Below are 14,611 nucleotides of genomic sequence, written 5' to 3'. Positions count from 1 at the left end.
CCTCATGGCTTCCTGGCACCTGCATCCTGAATTTCCAAGTGAAAGGGTTGGAACCCCTATTATTTCTGGGCAGGCTGTACAAATTCCATATAGATGTGAGACCATATTCTGTATTTGCCAATTTATTATTATTGGAAGCAGGATGGTGGCCCCATCGGGACAGACCTGGTGAGACCCCATCTCAGACTCAATTACTTTACAATATAAAATAGACAACAAACAAACAAAGCAAAGAATTTACTGCCAGAAATGGCCGTAACCTGTGAGCAAAGCGCCCAGGGTGACTGCAGAGACACAGCATGGTAATTCTGTCTTTTTAAAATTATTTGTTTAACTATTTGTTGTTACACAAGTAACATAGAGAGGTACTGACTGGGCTTGAAGTGGAGAGGGGAAGGGAATAGCAAAATAAAAGCAGGTAGAAAGGGGAAAGAAGAGACTGGAGGGAGGATGAGAACCACAATGGGCAGGAGAGTGAGGATAGGCAGCTGAATGAGCCTGGAAGTAAGAGAGGAGCAGGAAAAAGGGGGTTCAGAGTTCAAGTGTCAGAGTTAAGTGACTAATAATAGGAGCTGTGAAGATTCCTGTTTGCTGCTGCTGTTCTCCAAACAGAGAGGGCCAAAGGAAAGTAGAGTGTTAGGCATCCTACTACTACACAGGTGGGGGTGATTGAGACATGATCCCTCTGCTGCAGCTGTTGCTGGCTGCCTTGGGGAAGCAAATTAGAAGGTCTGGGGATTTCCACAGTCTACCCCTGTAGGCTTCTCTTAGCTGCTCCAGCTGTGGAGAAGGTAGGGGGAAGCTTCTCAGGCTGGTGTCCAAAGAAGCCCTTCTGTGTTCAGTCGGGGCTGGAAGGTTCTCTCTTATTATTGGTGCCTTCTGCTGTAGCTGGTTGTGAGTGCTTATGGAACATGCTCTAGGGATTCCCATAGTCTAACACCTACAAGCTCCTCCTGACCGACTGTTGTTGGGAAAGTGGATGTAGCTAGGCATGGTGCCCCTACACATGGGGTCCCTCAATTCCCCAGTTGCAGCGTGCATTAGCTCTAGAGGCACTAGCTGGAGAGATGCTGAAGTTACCTCTCAAGTTACTAGTGCTCTGCTAAACGTGCAGTGAAGGGAACCTAATTTATCCTAAAAATCATGCTTAGCTGCCACAGAATTTGTAATTGGTGCATCTGTAGGAGCTCAGGGAGCTCTAACTGAACTGATGAAACCATAATGTACCATTCAGACTGAAATCAATCAATGCATCTTCTCATTATGAATAGAATTTCCTTCTCTGTATTAAGCTTAAATGTCAGAGGGGGGAAGTAAAAGGAGCACAAACAAAAGGACTCCGTGAGACTATTTCTATTGTATGTTTAGATTTGTAGAAGGTCGCTTGACCTAAGGGAGTAGGGGAACGTTGTAGGTAGAAGTTCTACAATGAAGCAGAAGGAGGGAAGCTGTTCAGGATAATGCTGCTTTCCTTATTCTGAGAAAGTTCTTTGACCCATGTTAGACGATAGCCATTCTTTCTGTGACTCTACCTCAGAGGTTCTCAACCTATTTCTTCCTGAGGCCCCCTCAACATGCTATAAAAGCTCCATGGCCCAGCTGTGACACAGCAACTGGTTTTCTGCATATAAAAGCCAGGGCTGGTGTTAGGGGGTAGCAAGCTGGGCAATTGCCTGGGGCCCCATGCCAAGGGCCCATGCAAAGCTATATTGTTCAGTCTTCAGCTTCAGCCCTTGGGTGGTGGGGTTTCAGCCCCGTGCAGTGAGGCTTCGGCTTTCTACTCTGGGCTCCAGCAAGTTTAATGCTGGCCCTGCTTGCAGTCCCCCCTGAAACCTGCTCATGGCCCCCCAGCGGGCCCTGAACCCCTGTTTGAGAACCACTGCTCTACGTGATTGACTCTACTTGCTACTTCAGACTTTGAAAAGCACTATCTTTTCCAAAAACAGGGGCCTTCCAGCTTGAGATTATGAATGGTTGGTTACTCTGTTGCTTACCTTAATAAATGAGGGAGTGGATGGCTAACTGAGTAAGTGACACAGACATTAACATGACATATTAAGTGACCGTATCATTTCATCCATGTAACCCCGATCTTGATGTGTGGCTGCAGGTTTTTCTCCTCAGGGTTATGGGTCCTGGGTTCATCTGTAAGGATGCCTGGTGCTTCCTTCCAAGGAAACCCCTTCTAGTGCAGTGAACACAGAGGTCTTGTCCTTTGGGAAAATATTTAGCACACAATCGATTAGAGAAGTGTCAGTCAGAGCACAACAAATAAAATAGCTATCACAATTTCCAGAGTAACAGAACAGTAACTGGGACTTAATTAGGTATGGGGAATTCAAGGTAGGGAACAGTGGAAAAAGGGATCAGAATAATAAAAGACAAAGCCAACAATATATAAACTCTACTCCTTCCAAATGTGCAGCTTGTACAAACTGCCTTGTGCTCTCTGCTACCAGTAGTCTGGCAAGTAGTGAGTTGAAGCTCAGTGCAGCACTGAAGTCGGTAGCTGGCTTAAAACAAAATAGCAAAATAAATAAATAGGAGTGTTCTTACAAATTACCCACATCACACGTGGTAAGATTGGATTCCAGTGTGCAGTGAAACTGGCTCTTGGTAGCCTGATTGTGACTCTTCCCAATCTTCTGACTTTCCTCCCTGGCTGTGATGCTTCTCTCCATGCTACATTGCAAACACAACCAAAGCCAAAAGTAAAACCCTTTGTTTCTGAGTCCTGTTTATGATTGATTCTGTTTGCTAGCTAGCTCTATCTATGCCCTGGACCCTATGCAATCTGGGAAATAGAATCCTGAGCTTCTGCCACCTTTGTTGCTGTAGTCCAGGGCAAGTCTCCTAGACACTCAGTGTGTGATTTCAGGAGCACCCTTTGCCCCCAAAGGGTTACATCCACATCAAAGGAAGTAGTTGCAAATAAGGCCCTTTGTACTCTGTGGCATATAGGAACTGTATTCTGAAGCTTTCCACAGCTGAATTCTGCAATATCATTAGATTCATAGAAAAAAAACCCCTCCAGAAAATGAATTATTTTCTTGAATTATAGAGAACATGCTTGATTTTATTCATTTTATGTTTAATGGAAAACAAATCTCTGTGAATATGTTCCTCACATCCTGCAGGCTGCTGACTAAATGTTAGCTTGCCACAGGATCCAGTATTGGTGCTGCAAAAATCAGGGAGCCTAAATTTATGGTCATTGTGGTATATCCCTTATTATGCTGGCTGTTGGGATGTGTGAAAGACTCTGCCCTTGCTTCTTCTGTCAACTGGTAGGAGACAGCATTGGGAGGAAAGGGAACATAAGAATGGCCATATTGGGTCAGACTAAAGGTCCATCTAGCCCAGTATCCTGTCTACCGACAGTGACCAATGCCAGGTGCCCCAGAGGGAATGAACAAAACAGGTAATCATCAGGTGATCCATCCCCTGTCACCCATTCCCAGCTTCTGGCAAACAGATGGTAGCGACACCATCCCTGCCCATCCTGGCTAACAGCCATTGATGGACCTATCCTCCATGAACTTATCTAGTTCTTTTTTGAACCCTGTTATAGTCTTGGCCTTCATGACATCCTCTGGCAAAGAGTTCCACAGGTTGACTGTGTGTTGTGTGAACAAATACTTCGTTTTGTTTGTTTTAAACTTGCTCCCTGTTAATTTCATTTGGTGACCCCTCGTGTTATGAGAAGGAATAAATAACACTTCCTTATTTACTTTTTCCACACCAGCATTATTTTATAGACCTCTATCATATCCCCCCTAAGTCCCAATCTTATTAACCTCTCCTCCTATGGCAGCTCTCCATACCCATAATTATTTTTGTTGCCCTTTTCTGAATCTTTTCCAATTCCAATTTATCTTTTTTGAGGTGGGGTGACCACATCTGCATGCAGTATTCAAGATGTGGGAGTACCATGGATTTATATAGAGGCAATATATTTTCTGTTATCTTATCTATCCCTTTTTTAATGATGCCCAACATTCTGTTTGCTTTTCTGACTGCCGCTGCACATTGAGTGGATATTTTCAGAGAACTATCCACAATGACTCCAAGATCTTTCTTGAGTGGTAACAGCTAATTTACAGTCCATCATGTTATATGTATAGTTGGGATTATGTTTTCCAATGTGGATTACTTTGCATTTATCAACATTGAATTTCATCTGCCATTTTGTTGCCCAGTCAGCCAGTTTTGTGAGATCCTTTTGTAGCTCTTAGCAGTCTGCTTTGGACTTAACTATCTTGAGTAGTTTTGTATTATCTGCAAATTTTGCCATCTCATTGTTTACCCCCTTTTCCAGATCATTTATGAATATGTTGAATTGGACAAACTCATGGGGAACACCACTATTTACCTCTCTCCATTCTGGAAACTGATGATTTATTCCTACACTTTGTTTCCTATCTTTTAACCAGTTACCAGTCCATGAGAGGACCTTCCCTCTTATCCTGTGACAGTTTACTTTGCTTAAGAGCCTTTGGTGAGGGACCTTGTCAAAGGCTTTCTGAAAATCTAAGTACACTATATTCACTGAATCGCCTTGTCCACGCACTTGTTGACCCCCTCCCCGAAGGAATTCTAGTAGGTTGGTGAGGCATGATTTCCCTTTACAAATACCATGTTGGCTTTTCCCCAACAAATTATGTTCATCTACGTGTCTGACAGTTTTGTTCTTTATTATAGTTTCAACCAGTTTGTCCAGTACTGAAGTCAGCCTGTAATTGCCGGGATCACCTCTGGAGCCCTTTTTTAAAATTGGCGTCACATTAGCTATCCTCCAGTCATTTGGTACAGAATCTACACAGTTAGTAGTTCTGCAATTTCACGTTTGAGTTTCTTCAGAACTCTTGGGTGAACACCAGCTGGTCCTGGTGACTTGTTACTGTTTAGTTTATCAATTTGCTCCAAAACCTCCTCTAATGACCCCTCAATCTGGGACAGTTCCTCAGATTTGTCATCTAAAAAGAATGACTCCTGTTTGGGAATCTCCCTCACATCCTCAGCTGTGAAGACTGATTCAAGAATTCATTTAGTTTCTCCGCAATGGCTTTTATCATCCATGAGTGCTCCTTTTGCATCTCGTTCATTCAGTGGCCCCACTAGTTGTTTAGCAGGCTTCCTGCTTCTGATGTATGTAAAAAAAATTGCTGTTACTTTTTGAGTCTTTAGCTAGTTGTTCTTCAAATTCTTTTTTGACCTTCCTAATTATATTTGCCAGAGTTTATGCTCCTTTCTCTTTTCCTCACTGGGATTTAATTTCCACTTTTTAAAGGATGCCTTTTTGTCACTGCTGCTTTTACTTTGTTGTTTAGCCACGGTGGCACTTTTTTGGTTCTATTACTATGGTTTTTTTTTATTTGGGGTATACATTTAAGTTGAGCCTCTATTATGGTGTATTTTAAAAAGTGGGATAGGAAAAGGCAGTATTGACTTGTGGATGAGAAATGTGTGATCAGGAAAGGTACTGTGAGGAAAGAGTTTGGGAGGCAATCTGAGTGGGAGTAGGAATTACTTGACATTCATGGAAGAGAGCCTGGGGAGTTTCTGAGCAGCTCAGACAGAGTATACCAGGGAATGGTGGAGGAAAGGGTATGGTGGAAGAAAAAAGGGTGTGAAACCACTGTGGTTGAGATCAGGAGGGAGAACTGGACCAGGTGAGGGGGCCAGGGTGGAGGAGAGGACAAATGTTGTGGTAGCATATTTCAGCATCTTCTCTCAGACCATGCTCCAACATTCACAGCCAATGTCTCTAACAGGGAAGACATGGTATAGAATATTATATTTTCTGGTACTGTAGCAAACCAGCCTATCTCTTTGTAAAACTGCAGTAATAAATAGATTAAGTCTAATAGTGTAGAGTTGTTGTGGGTTTTTTGGTTGTTGTATTGTACAAATAAAATTATTTACTGTAGGGTAATGACCCATTTGCTTTTTGATTATACTGGTCTTTGGTAATATTCCCACAATCATCCACTTACTCTGCATTTGCAGGGAACTAGCAGACTTTCTTCCTCCCATACAGCTTGATGAAATATGGTATCCTGTTGGAATTCAGTAGGGTTTCAATACCTTCATAATTTAATCCCAAGCATTTTCTTTTTGTTCCTTTGCCCTGATGCCCTTTAGGCTTATTTGCACAGAGAACCTATGACTTCTGGCCAGGTTAATATTGAGCTACAGAGTTCATTAATGCCTTGTAAATGTAACTTTTTAATGAACCTGCAGAAAATTAGCTTGGGTCAGTTCTAACTTGTTTTGACTGCAGCGCTGGTTTTCAACACTGACCCTTGGGGGTCCACAGACTATGTCTAAAGCAGTGGTTCCCAAACTAGGGGCACCGCTTGTTCAGGGAAAGCCCCTGGCGGGCCAGGCTGGTTTGTTTACCAGCCGTGTCTGCAGGTTCAGCCGATCACGGCTCCCACTGGCCACTGTTCACCTCACCAGGCCAATGGGGGCTGCAGGAAGGGCGGCCAGGATGTCCCACAGCCTACGCCACTTCCCGCAGCCCCCATTGGCCTGGAGCGGCAAACCATGGCCAGTAGGAGCCGCGATCAGCCGAACCTGTGGACGCAGCAGGTAAACAAACCGGCCCAGTCCACCGGGGGCTTTCCCTGAACAAGCGGCGCTCCTAGTTTGGAAACCACTGGTCTACAGGGTCTGCAAAAGGTTGTCATTATCATAGAACAGTGCTTTTCAACCTGGGGTCTGCGGATCCTTGAGAATCCACAAACTATTTTCTAAGATTTCCAAAGGGGTCCGCACTTACATTTGAAATTTTTTAAGGGCCCGCAAATGAAAAAAGGTTGAAAACCAATGGACTAGAGGGAGGAAAGCTAGGTTTAAAAAGAAATAAATGGGATGACAGCTACTACTTTTAATTCCAGTTCTAACTCTTAGCTTCTCAGAGTACATCAGCCACCCACAAGTCATCAGATGCTTCCATAAAATGGAGATAAATGTTACATCAGGCTTAGGCCATTATTTATTCTGTGCTTGCTTGTTTATAAAATTGACAGTATGGGAGCAGGCATCTGGTTGTCTGGTAACTTCTCTTTTTGCACATATCCAGTCCAACTACACAGGTTAGGACACATTAATAATTTACCCCCTTCCTCAAGGAATTACATTTAATTAAATGGTGAACATATATTCACAGCAATTTTAATTTATTTTTTGAAGGTTGAGTAGCACACATTTTTGGCACTTGTCAGAGTCTTAGAGTGAAGTGGCTGTTAAAACAACACGGTGACACTCAGCATTATCCATTAAAAACTACAAGAATTGTTTTATAACACTGTGGCATCATGCCACTTGCATTTCCCTAGAAATGGGCGCTTGGTTGCTAAAAACAAGACACAATAGTGCTTAAATTGAGACAGTGATTATTTTAAATAACAACTGATAATATATATGATGCTTACTTCTGCAAAAGGCAAGGTAGAAGATTGTCAAGTATAGAATTCATACTATGGGTGAAAAATAAAATCAGGATCCTGACCACTTGTTTCTCTTGCCACTTCTTGAAAGAGAAAGGATGCTAGCCTTGGCTTCCTGTTCTATGCCCTTTCTAAACATATTTTTACTCCTGAGGTGGTACTATATGAGTGGTGGCTGGAGTGATGATCACATTTCTTTTACGATACCTAGTTCACCAAGGGTGGTTTGCGTGTTGATTTGTTAATGTTTGAAAGCCACTCAGCAAAATATAAAGTGTTGGTGTATGCACGCAATTTTTTCAAAAGTTACATCCTCGGGGCTTGATCCAAAGTGCACTTAGGTAGGGTTACTGTACGTCCGTATTTTCCTGGACATGTCTGGCTTTTTGGTTTTTAAATCACCGTCCAGGAGGAATTTTTAAATATCTAAAAACGTCCGGGATTTTGCCATTATTATTTTCCCCCAAATAAGAGTTGATCTTTCAAGAAAGAGAGTGAATGTTGATCATTCTAGAAAGAAAGTGAAAGTTGATCACTTGAGAGAGTGCCCGCTTTTTCCCCTAGCTCCCAGCGCTTGCGCCGCGAAACAGCTGTTTTGCACAGCTGGGAGGAAGGGGAGAGGAGGGGGAACGCGGTGCGCTTAGAGGAGGAGGCGGGGCCAGGGTGGGGATTTGGGGAAGGGGTCCAATGGGGCAGGGAGGGAGTGGAGTTGGGGTGGGGACATTGGGGGAAGGGGTTGGAATGGGGGTGGGGAAGGCGTGGAGGTGGGGCAGGACTCGGGGTGGGGGGCGTGAGCATATCCCCCCCTCCCCCCCATGGAGTGTCCTCTCTTTTGAATGTTCAAATGTTCAAACTTAAGTCAATAGTAGTCTTTCCAGTGACTGTTATGGATTTTTGCTCATAGTTCTCATTTATTATGAAAAAATAACTTATCTTAAAGAGTTTTGCATTGCATAAGGATAGTGCCCAGTTCCTCTTCCTGATCTCAGTCCTTCTCTTTGTTTCCAAGCATCTTCCTGTTCCCCCTCCTGCCTCTTTCTGTAGTACTCAAGTTACTACTGGTTTTGAAGTTTCTGGAGACTGGAAAACTGACCTGGAAATTTTATGAAAACATGTTTTCCTGATCAGATTTGTGGCATTTTCATTTCAGATCATAGCTGGCAATTCCCTATGACAGTGTTTCCCAAACTTGGGACTCCGCTTGTTCAGGGAAAGCTCCTGGCAGGCCGGGCTGGTATGTTTACCTACCGCGTCCACAGGTTTGGCCTATCGTGGCTCCCACTGGCTGCGGTTCGCCGCTGCCAACGGGGGCTGCGGGAAGCGGTGCAGGCCAAGGGACGTACTGGCTACCGCTTCCCGCAGCCCCTGTTGGCAGTGGCGAACCACAGCCAGTGGGAGCCGCAATCGGCTGAACCTGCGGACGCAGCAGGTAAACAAACTGGGCCTGCCAGCCAGGGGCTTTCCCTGAACAAGCGGCGTCCCAAGTTTGGGGAAACACTGCCCTAGGAAAAGAACAGCCTTTCTTGACGGTATTTGAGCAGTTCTGTTGCCTTTCCTGGACAGAAACTGGAAGTGGAAAACCAGTTAGCCAACATTTCCAAACCTCATTAGAAGGATTTTTGGAATTTGATACTAAAAATGGACAAAATATTTGGAAGGGTTCTTATTTTATCAAAACTAGTTAATAAATATTTTAAGTATTTCTACAGCACCTAACACAATGTGTTTCTCATGACATTTGCCACTAGGTAGTACCACAGTAAATGTATTTACTATTACTACTAACTAATGATATATACACATGTGTGTTGTTTATTCGGCTTAAAAGTAGAATATATTTACCTATACTTGTGTATATATGAAAAAACATCGCTTTCCCCCACAGAATATGAAACAAATATGCCCCTTTTAATTGGATTTGATTCACACTAAATCTGGTATTTTTTTCCCTCAGAGAAAATTAATCTATTCATTGTCATATTTGAACACTGAATCATGTTCAGTTGTCATCACATCATCCAACACCACAGGCAAATGACAGGGATGTGTAATTGTACAATTTTAAAACAAGATGCTCCCCCCCACCACCATCTGCAGCCATTATATAATCTACCATAATTAAATTCTCTGTTTATTTCCATGGTCATTTGAACTTGGCACTCTCAGTAATCCATACAAACAGAAGATAGCTGAGGTAGCCTACAGACTGTGTTTTTGACATCCTTCATTTTAATCAGATACTAAAAATATATATTACCAGAGACAGCAAATCTTTTGGCTGATCACATTTCTATGTATTTATACTGCACTACTCGCCATGATCTGAGACACTCATATATGACACTGTTGTGCTGCATTATGACATGTCATTAGGCTCTCCCATAACATGGCATGTCAGAGTGTAAATTTTCACAGCTACGAAAATAAAGATGTCATAATAAAATCTGTCTCTTAATAGTGCCTTTTGTCAGAGGATGGTGATGAACTTCACAAAAGTGTATATTTCTCCTTTTACAGATGGAGAAACAGACAAGAAGCAGGTATGTGACTTGTCCATGGTTACACCATGAGTCATAAGCAGAGTCTGTGATAAAACTCAGGTTTCTTCCGTCCCAATCCTGTGCTCTAACCTTTGGATCATGCTGTTTCCCTCTTGGGAGTAATGTATGGGTTCATGAACCATCTCTGTCTTTAGCAGGACTGCTAAATGTGATTGCTGTCTTGAACAACACTACAGCATGTAATATTTCTTAGGAAAGTCCAAAACAGAAATCTTGTACAGAAGAACATATAAAATGAGAAAATGCACAGCTTCCATTGATAGAACTACTGTTAATGAAGTCTGTATTAGTCTGAATATTATAATAGCATACTCCTGGGATACTTTTATCAATTATTATTGTATATCAGTCTCTGTGTGAGGATAGATATATTTATTTGACCATTTATCTAGGAAAATTTATTTAATGCTTCCAGCCAACATTCAGTTTAGTTCTTCTAGTTTTATTGAAAAATCTTAGTCAATGCCCTTCAGGATGTCAGATGATGTCTTACTATTTACCAAATCTATTATTCTGCAGTATATAGCAAGACACTGCCAAAAATAGGTAGTGACCACTTTAGTGTTATGAAAAGTGTGATGTTTGCTATTTATCTTCAGACCTGTTATATGTGTGGGTAGGCATAATATACTCACACAAGACTTTAACAATGACTCTCTGGTAGTTGAAATTGCACTCAATTCCTATACTCATAAAATCCAAAACATTTATGAGCAGAGCTGAGCAATTATACACATTGACAAGTTGGCAGGGTGATTTGGAAATGTCAGTAATTTACTTGGGAATATGAAGAGTCAGCAAATATAATTCTTCAAGGGCTCCTTTAAGTCATCTGATTGTAAAGACTTTTGATTTGGGGTCAGTCTTGCCACTTCTTTAGAATTCTCAGAGTTTAAGGGTCAATGAGCTATTAAACAGCACATCCTTCTAAGCTCCTATTATAAAGAGCTTTAAGGAAAGGGAAAGGCTATCAGCCAAAAGCATGAAAGAAACCTCAATAACACAGTGTTTAAAAAGTAGGTGTTTTGGAGGGGATTTCTGTTTGATTTTTGTTTTGTTTTTGATAGGCCACACTTAAATTAATTGCAGTTGCTTTGTGGGTAACAGATGTTATATTCATGGTATGTCCTCACTTGCCAAAATAAATGAGGCGTGGCAATGTGGTCTTCTGGACAGGACACTGAACTTGAAATCAGGAGTCTGGTTTCTATTCCAGATTCTTCCACTGGCTTGTGGTGTGGTGATGGGAAGGTCACATCTCTTCTCTGTGCCTCAGTTTCCCCATCTGTAAACGCTTTGAGATGTTTAGATGAAAATTGCTTTATCAGAGCTATCTATTACTTTTATATCTAATGTTATAAAAGAGCTTTCAAGAAAGACTGAAAAAGTGCTGCTGTTCAATTCAACAAAGCATGAGATTCAATCTTGTTGGGATTCCTCACTACATTACTGCTACATTAAAACTGGGTTATGTACTGAGTCCAAAAAAAAGGACCTATCCCAAAAAGAAAAGGAGTACTTGTGACACCTTAGAGACTAACAAATTTATTTGAGCACGGCTGCTACTCTGAGACCTATCCCAGTGACCTCTGGAAATGTAGGCATTTCTGGTTGACGATCATTGTCTGAATTTTATGCATGTCTTGTAATTTGTACCTTACAATAGAAAATGAGTGTTCATATGAATGTTGGCTGAGCAGATAACCTGATACATTTGTTTCTCCCTTCAAAAGCACACAAAAGAGAAGGGAAGACCCCAGAGCCCTTTGAAAGAGACAAGCCTGGAATCATGGACTCAGCCCCAGGTAGGTAGGAACCACATTATTGATAAGTTTCTGTGTTTGCCTCTGCTCCCCAGTAGCATAGTAGTGTTCATTTCTGTGAGTCTTAACAGTATCAATTTGAGTCTCCAAAGAAGCACTGTAATGGATAGCTCTGTGATAAGTAGCATCATGTGGCATTTGCTTTAGGTTCTTCTATGAGAGTCCCATGGTTAATGTGGCTGTAAGTGCTATGTTATTTGGCTTAGCCCTCTTAAGATCTGCTTCCTTTTTCTCACCCCCTCTCCTCCCTCCCTCGCCCCACCCCCCCGCATGTTTCATACCCTCAAAAAAATATAAGGATGTCAGCTCACGTCATTCATGGACCTTTTTCCTGACACACATCATTATAATGGGGGTTGAAATAAACCAGTGACAAAATAGAAATTTAAAATTAAATCAGTATCCAAATGGTGTCTTAGGAAATTATGAACAGCTCATTAACTTCTGGGATAGAATTCTATTTAAGCCTACAGAATGACAGCTTAAAGCGAAGGCTCATGAATTTGACATATTAAATCTTAAGGTCCAACAGTTTGACCCACCAGAAAAGATGTGATGCTTATTCAAATCAGAAGACAGGGAGGTGGATGAATGAGAATATTGATATGCAACATTTACCTTCAGGAACACACAATGCTTTATAGGATCCTATTTTGGAGTATTTACTTTGGCAAATCATTTATTACTAATTTGTGTATTATGCTAAATTTAGGAATTTAGAGCCATTTCCTTTATTTGTCTCTTACATATCAGCCCTGCCTTCATTTATGTATAAATATTGGATGGGGGTGTCGGAAGAGGACTGACCCACTGTAATTACAGTGCTCTTGTACACTTGGTAATTTCTGCCTATAGTTAGAGTTCTGCCAGACGTTTTACACTGTGAGCATTCCTCTCAAGCAGCTCTGCCTTCACTTAGGGCCTGATTTTAAAAACGAATTATGTATTGGAGCCCATGACATTTTACAATCATATTTATTGCAAGTGTATGCAGAAAATCCAACATGGGAACTCACAATTGGAACTGAACATCCACTTGTGTTCTCTCAAAATAGTTTGTGTGAACTTTTGCAGTAAGTGAATGTTTACATGAGGCATGATGCTGACTGTTCATGCACCTCTGGGCTTGCTCCTTGAAAATCAGCATCTCATTATCTGAAGACTTGATTGAGGTCTGATGGACATGGGATTGAATTACTGCTGATTTTGAATGATATGCTCTTGAACTGTGCTTGCATATATACAGATATCCCTGTTGCTAGGTAAAATGTGCATGTGAAATGAAAGTAAAAGCCTTGAATCATTAGCTTCCAAAGCACAGGACTTTACGCCTTAAGCTAAAGGAATAGTTACGAACAATAAAGATTACCTTTATTAGGGACAGTTGTATACACACACCACCCAATATGTTGCATTCACTCATGCTGCATGGGATTTTTCAATGTATTATGTTTGCTATTCCATATCCATCTATCTCAGATTAGGAACAAATCCTTACTTTACTTCATATTTGCTTGTGCGACTGAATAGCTTTAAAAATGTAATGTTTTGGACACTCATCTTACTTAGTTATTTAGAAAAAAAATTTAAACCAGATACAATTTTTATGAGTTTTTTGTTGGAATGGAAGAAATGTGATCAACAAAATGTAAAACACTGAGGCCATTATCGTAGCAGAAAATTAAATTAGTTGTTAATTCTTTCATGGATGTAATTCAGGCTACTGCAAATCCCTCCTTAGACATTTTATATAAAGTGAGTGAAAATTCATGGTACTGATAAAGGCTTTGTCCGTTTTATGAGCAACGGGCAAATGGTACAAATGGTGCCCATAAAGCAAATTGGTTCCCAACTCTAAAAGCAAGCAGAATATGCTTAAAATCTAGTGGGAAGCACCGCAGGAAGAAGCAACTGCTATTTATAGGAATATGATATTTAGATGGGGCTGAATGAGTGCCTCTTTTCTAAAAGGGATACTCAACAGTTCTCTTTGAATTCTCAATAAATAATACAAATAACTTAGTGAATTTTTCTATGAATTCCAAGTCAGCCACTTAGTAGCAGGTTGCATTTTATCAACAAAAGGAAATAAACCCTGCAGCCTGTAGCACATCTTCAGTGTTCAGAGGCCAATCTGGTCACATGCACAATCACTGAAGCAAAAACTACCACATCTGTGTCCCGATGACAGGAAGTGGAGACACAGGCAGATATTGGTGTTTGGACAGTTTTGCATATAGAGAGTAAGACAAGGTAAGTGTTCTTGTGGGGGTGTTTCTTTGTTTTCAGTTCCATTGTGGTTTTGGTCCTCCCCAAAAAAATTCCAGCCAATTATAGCAGTTTTAAATAGACCCATAAGCCAGACAGTTTGAAATTCAGTTGTCCTCTTCCAGGAAAACTGAATCCCAGCAAAGCTTTCTCAGTGACACTTCGTTGCATGGGTGGAAAAGGAGTCCCGTCAAAGCCATGGATTTGTGGTTCCGAACACACAGTCAAAATCCTTTACCTCCACTATGACCCCTAATTAATTCAAACAGTTCTCTGTTGCTCTCACTATGAACCCAGTGATTTGAAATTGAACTTTCCTGTGTGGAACATAAAACATATGACAACATCAGGGAACGATTATATATAGTTCTCCGGTAAATTTTAGACAAGATTTTTGCAGAGGAAGAGAGCACCAGGAAAAGGGTACATGATAGTGACTGCTAAGATGAGCTTCTCATCAGTTTATACACTGTATTGAAATGTTAAATACCTTGTATTGTTGTGG

The 14,611-nt window shown here is 41.3% G+C and overlaps 1 protein-coding gene across 1 annotated transcript in view; it reads left to right on the top strand.

Annotated features, from left to right (window-relative positions):
* Nucleotides 1-14,611, top strand: part of PCDH11X (protocadherin 11 X-linked) — a 1,025,787-nt gene that overhangs the window by 478,341 nt on the left and 532,835 nt on the right. Inside the window, exon 6 of the mRNA XM_084638911.1 lies at nucleotides 11,749-11,820. Within this exon, the coding sequence (XP_084495037.1) occupies nucleotides 11,749-11,820 (72 nt within the window). The remainder of the gene's footprint in view (nucleotides 1-11,748; nucleotides 11,821-14,611) is intronic.

Source organism: Lepidochelys olivacea (genome assembly GCF_965140295.1).
Source record: "Lepidochelys olivacea isolate rLepOli2 genome assembly, chromosome: 9".
Classification (NCBI taxonomy): Eukaryota; Metazoa; Chordata; order Testudines; family Cheloniidae; genus Lepidochelys; species Lepidochelys olivacea.
Note: the sequence above shows the minus strand (reverse complement) of the source record. Positions and strands in the feature narration are given on the sequence as shown.